Source organism: Tupaia chinensis, unplaced genomic scaffold (genome assembly GCF_000334495.1).
Source record: "Tupaia chinensis unplaced genomic scaffold, TupChi_1.0 Scaffold000183_1, whole genome shotgun sequence".
NCBI classification, from domain to species: domain Eukaryota; kingdom Metazoa; phylum Chordata; class Mammalia; order Scandentia; family Tupaiidae; genus Tupaia; species Tupaia belangeri.
In genome coordinates, this window is record NW_006159658.1 from 210,856 (window position 1) to 217,207 (window position 6,352).

General features: G+C 42.0%; 1 protein-coding gene across 6 annotated transcripts in view; it reads right to left on the minus strand.

Moving 5' to 3' along the window:
* RIMKLB (ribosomal modification protein rimK like family member B) overlaps nucleotides 1-6,352 on the minus strand; it is a 111,845-nt gene that overhangs the window by 58,459 nt on the left and 47,034 nt on the right. For all 6 annotated transcript variants that reach the window (XR_334272.3, XR_334270.3, XR_334271.3 and 3 more), the window contains exon 2: nucleotides 2,813-3,044. Coding sequence is in view for 2 of the 6 variants with exons in the window: in XM_006146611.3 (XP_006146673.1) it covers nucleotides 2,813-2,987 (175 nt within the window). In the remaining 4 variants the exon portion in view is untranslated. The remainder of the gene's footprint in view (nucleotides 1-2,812; nucleotides 3,045-6,352) is intronic.

Below are 6,352 nucleotides of genomic sequence, written 5' to 3' on the forward strand. Positions count from 1 at the left end.
AAAGCGAGAAATCACCCCCCAGGGGGGATGGTCACGCCGCAGTCCCTTCTCCTCCATTCTCCTCTCGGGATCTTGGGCACGCACGCACACGTGCCCGGCGTGAGTTTTAAGCCACCGGGTCCGGGACACGAACCACGGTCGACTACGTGGGAGTCCAGTGACATAGCCATTACGCTAACTGCTGGTTCCCAAAACCTAATTAGTTTTGAGGTCAATAGGTGGTGTGGTGGCTAACTGCAGAATGGCCATCCTGCAGGGGTGCGTGTGGGGGGATTTCTTGCTTTCTCCCACCAGGGGGTGACTTCTTGCTTTCTCTCTAGGTCTCCCCAGCAAGCACAAATCTGCCTCTAAAAAAATAAAATTAAAATTAAATTCACGCAGGCGTAGCAGGTGGCATGATGGTTAAGGCTCTAGATATTCCCACATGGGCCACCACAGTTCAAGTCCTGGATCTGGTGGCTTGCTTTCTTACTTTCTCTAGTTGAGTTAAAATAAATAAATACATAAAATAAAAAACTTAAAATTGCACTTATATTTTGACTAATTTATTAACAGAACTCACCATAAGGTATATAAATTCCCTTAGAAGCACCCTATAAACAACTTTGTTGTCTTTTTTTTTTAAGATTTTTTGCCACAGGGCATATGTACTCAACAGAGAAAAAGAGTGAGAAATCACATTGGCCACACCACAATCCCTTCCCCATTCTCCCCTTGGGATTTGGGGTACACAAGCACACACACCTGGCCTGATTTTCAGGCCTCCAGATCCAGAACTCTAACTGTGGTTGGCCATCTGAGAGTCGAGCACCTTAACCATCACACCATTTGCTGGCCCCGTGAACAAGGTATTTTTAAACTAAAACACAGTGGATTGGCCCCATAGTACAGTAGTTAAGACCTATGGACAGGGGCTCAGGTCCCACATGACCTATTATAGTTAAAATACTGGCCTGGTTGCTTGAAAAACACACCAGGTATAAATGTACAATGTCCAGAATCCTGACAAGATGTAGAAATGGAGGAAAAAAAGGACTTCAGCATGGTCAGCCTCCACAAGGGGACGCACACATGTGCACACTCTCTCACATGAACACACTTGTGCTCTCTGGCAAAAAAGAAAACAAAAGCTAGAAGACAGTAAAAATGAGGGCCAGGGGGCCAAAAGATGGTGTAGTGGTTAAGGCACTGGACTCCCGCATGGACTCGACCATGGAGCAAGTTCCAAACGTGGCAGCTTGAAACTCAGGCCCAGTGCATGTACATGCATGTCCAAAATCCCAAGAGGATGGAGAAAGGGTTGTGGTGTGGCCACCCCCCACAGAGGGTGATTTCTCACTTTCTGTCTCTCTCCGTGTTTCCAGCGAGTTGCATATGTCCTATAGCAAAAATCTCTCGGAAAACCAAAAAAATTAGGGCGAGCCCCAGAGCCTAGTGGTTAAGAGTGCTGTATCCCGTATGGCCAACAAGGGTTAAAATCTCTGCCTTAGTCAGCTGGAAAACATGCCAGGCACATATACATGTACACCCAAAGTCCCAGCAGGACAGAAAAACGAAGGGATTACAAGCATGCTCATGCCCCCTTTGAAGAGTGGGGAAGTGTGCTTTCCTTCTCCTTCTGCCTCTGAGTGCACACACTCTCTGGCAAGTAAAACTAAATAATAAATAAATAGGGCCAGCAAGTGTTGTGGTTGTTAAGGTGGTAGACTACCACATGGCCAACTGCAGTTTGAGTCCTGGACCTGATGGCGTGCTTTCTCAAATTTCTCTCTCTCTCCCTCTTGGTATCTCTCTGGTCAAACTCAAAAATAATATTAATAGGGACCAGCAGATGGCATAATGGCTAGATCTCTGGACTCCCACAATTAACTGCAGTTTGAGCCCCAGATCCAACAGCTTAAACTCATGCTGGGCATGTGTGTATGTGTGCCCAAGATCCCAAGGAGAATGGAGGAGAAGAGATTGTGGCATGGCCATTCCTTTTGGGTGATCTCTCGCTTTCTCTCTCTCTGTCTCTCTGCCTTTCCAGCAAGCACACACACCCTATAGGAAAAAATCTCTCTTAAAAATAAAATCACAGGACCAGCAGTTAGCGTAATGGCTATGTCGCTGTACTCCCATACAGCAAACCACGGTTTGAGTCCTGGACCCGGTGGCTTAAACTCACACCGGGCACATGTGCATGCGCGCCCAAGATCCTGAGAAGAGAATGGAGAAGGGATCGCGGCGTGGCCATCCTCCCTGGGGAGTGATTTCTCACTTTCTGTCTCCCTGTCTCTCTCTGTCTTTCTGGCGAGTGCACGCGCCCTATAGCAAAAACCTCTCCCCCCCAAAAAAATCACAATCAATAATAAATAAAATTAAAATAATTATTTTAACAAAATAAATAAATAAAACTAGAAAATCATCTGAGGCCAGCAGGTGGCATGGTTGCTAAGGGCACTGGACTCTCACATGGCCGACCAAGGTTCGAGTCCTGGAGCTGGTGGCTTCTTTCTCCTTCTCTCTTTCTCTCACTCTGTCCCTCTCTGGTCAAATTATAAATAAATAAATAAAGTTAAATAAAATAACTATTTTTAAAAAATAGAAAATCTTTCATTTTCCTCCCAACTGTTTACTAAATAATACTATAAAGAGATCAATAAACACTAAAGTTTCTATTCCCTCTATTAAACTTAACACCAGAATTTATGATTAGATGATACTTACTAATATAGATATTAATGACTCCTTTTTCCCAATTATGTCTAAAACATGCAGATTCACCACATTCAAAGTAAAAATCCGAAATAATCACTTAGTACAGACTTACCCAGGTTTCCTTGCTCAACTGTCAGCACCACCTCATCCATCAGCACAGCCCTGAAGTCCAGTTCCTCCTCACAACACTTGGCCTTCAACGCTCGTAAGATCTCTTTCTGGGGATAATCTTCCCTGATGCGACGATCTGTCAGAAACCACAACCTGGCAGCCACAGAGCTACACATCTTGACCTGCTTGCTCTTCCTTTCCCTGGATTATTTCCTCTTCAATGTAAAGTGTATCTAGGCAGAAGAGAAAACATACATACGAAGTCAATCAAGAAGTTCACCTGATTTCAGGATTTCACACAAGTAATGATTATATACTAACTAAATTTTTAAAAAACCAGGAAAGAGATGCCTTTTTCTCTTTCATTCAAGCTAAAGATTTTATGCCACCAGAAATATGGAAACTGGCAATCTCTCCAGAAATAGAATTTCCACATTTTCCCTTTGGGGAAGCTGGCTGCAACTTGATACTGTACAGCGGGTCACTTAGGAGCAGAAACCTCCAATACCATTCTTCTATCACTTACTACCTGGGAACATACTTTAATCTGATCACCTACTTTTCAATGTTTTATCTCCTCTATCAAAACACAATTCCCTTCTTGATATGAAACAGATGAGATTCCAATCTTCAATAATACAACCCCGTCTTTTCCACTTCCAATACTGGAAACTCCAAGTAAGTGTATTTTTGTGTTTTTGGCTAGTTTACTATTTCATTCTCTTCCCTTACTTTGTTAAATATACATAGAAAAAATAGAGAACAGCGCCTATAATATTAGACAAGCATCAACAAGTAAGTCATTTACATGGTAGCTTTAATCAAAATAATTGAAGAATACAAAAAAGGACTTTAAGTAACCAAAAAAATGCTCAAGACTATTAACAAAAATGTGTTTATCTCAGTCTGACAGCAAGTTCTTACTCAGTGTTATTATTTCTTTAAATAGAACGTTTTTGGAAAAAAACATATCTTCTTTACTGGAAGACAAAAAAGAAGACTTTTCACCACAGATACAATGTTACGTCTCTGAGTTTGAATAGGAAAAGAGACAACAGTTGAAAATCATGTTCCTAAGAAGCAAAATCTACCAGTTTGAGAATGGCATGGGCATCTAAACCTAAGAAAGGACAAGGGCAACGATTAGAGGGAAGCAAAGGCCCTACAAATATGAGACTTCCTGAAGAGCAGCAGCTGGAACTGCTCCCGCAGTCACCCTTCATGTCCTCTCCCAGCTATCGGCTAGAAGGGCCTGCTCCACCCACTCAGCAGATGAGACTACTGCACTGCCGGGCAGACACCACCAGAGCCCAGAGAACACAATCCCTCCCAGTGCTTTGGTTTGCCATACCTGCCACACTCGCCCACCTACCCCACAACCCACTGTTTCAAAGGCTTAAGTCAGTGATATTAAGCAAGCACATCTACCATAGTATTGGTAAAAACTTACACACACACTAGGAAGGAACCATGCTAACCTAATACCAGATACTTTTTAAAAAATAGTTATTGGGACCAGCAGTTAGCCTAATGGCTATGTCGCTGGACTCCCATGTAGTCGGACCGCAGTTCGCGTCCGGGACCCAGTGGCTTCAACTCATGCTGGGTGCGTGTGCGTGTGTGCCCAGGATTCCGAGAGGAGACTGGAGGAGAAGGGATTGTGGCATGGCCAAACCTCTGGGGGATGATTTCTCGCTTTCTGTCTTTCTGTTGCTGTCTCTGTCTGGCGAACGCACGGGCCCTGTAGCAAAAAAAAAGGGACCTCCAAAAAAAAATTAAATAATTATTTTATTTATTTATTTTAATTTGACCAGAGAGGTACAGAGCAAGAGAGATGTAAAGTGAGAAGGCAAACTACCAAGCCCAGGACTTGAACTACTTGAACTGTGGTCAGCTATATAGGAATCCAATGGCCTTTACGACCATGCTACCTTAATGTCAGATACTTTGAGGTTGGTAGTTTTGGACATTTGACTGATGAATTGTTTTTAAAATAAATAAAAATACTTATTTTTTCAAATATTGTACATATGTTCCTTGTCTTGCGGTGGGGTTACAGCCTGATAATTACATACAACATATGTTCAAAATATCCTCAATTGGGACCAGCAGGTGGCATAGCGGTTGAGGCACTGGACTCCCACATGGCTGACTGGCGTTCAAGTCCTGGACCTGGCAGCTTGCTTCTTAACTCTCTCTCTGTCTCTCTGGTGTTCTTGCGTGCCCTATAGCAAATCAAAAAAAAAAAATAAAATGAGGGGCAAGTAGGTAGTGTGGTGGTCAAGGCACTGGATTCCCATATGGATAACTGTGGTTTAAGTTCTGAGCCCAGCGGCTTGAAAAATCACAAATTAATGTAAAAGAAGATTAAAAAATTGATGAAAATGCATATATGTTATATTTATGTACATATGTGTACATGTATATATACAGATATAGATAGATATATAATAAAATGAATAATCATAAAAAAAAAGAATTTGTTAAAAAGAAAATATCCTAAGTCAAAAGGTATTTAAGTGTGGTAGTGTGGTGGTGAAGGCAACTGAATCCCACATGGTCCACTAAATTCCACACACCAAGTTAACAGCAGCTAGAACACACTATGCACATGAGAGCGTGCCCAAAATCCAGACAGGAAAATGGAAAAGGAATTGTGGAGTGGCCATCCACACCAGGGAGTGCTTTCTCACTTTCTCTCTCTTTTTCTCTCCAATGAATGCACATGCCTTATAGCAGGAAAAAAAAAGTGCACTGAATACACCTAACCTATCAAATGTCACAAATTAGCCTACCCTACCTTAAACATGCCCAGAATGCTTACAGAAGCCTATAGCTGGGCAAAACCATCTAACAAAGCCTATTTTCTAATACCGTTTTGAATAGCTCATAAAGCTACTGAATACTGTACTAAAAGTGAAAAAGAGGGCTGTATAGGTACTCAAAGCACAATTGCTACCAAATGCATATTACTTTTACACCACAATAAAAAAAAAAATTTTTTTTGAGAGGTTTTTGCTATAGGGCATGTGTGCTCGCCAGGAACACAGAGAGAGACAGAGAGACACAAAGCAAGAAATCACTCCCCCAGGGAGGATGGCCGCACTGCAATCCCTTCTCCTCCATTCTCCTCCGGGGATCTTGGGCATGCACGCACATGTGCCCAGTGTGAGTTTAAGCCACCAGGTCCGGGACTTGAACCACAGTCGACTACATGGGAGTCTAGTGATATAGCCATTATGCCAACTGCTGGTCGCCAAAACAAAAAACTCTTAAGCTGAACCATCCTAAACTGAGGGACTATCTATATAATACTGTCCCCAATTATGGTTGATTTATAAATTATACATTATTCTATTTTTCCTACAGTTCATATAAGATAAGCCTCAAACCTTAATTATTAAGATACAATATATGAAATGCTTATTTACCCTACAGCAGAATATTCTGTACATTCTATGGGTTGTAAACTTGCCCAAACTTTCAAGAATATAATAGTTTCAATAAACTTTTCCATTTTAACCATAGTTATAGAAAAGGG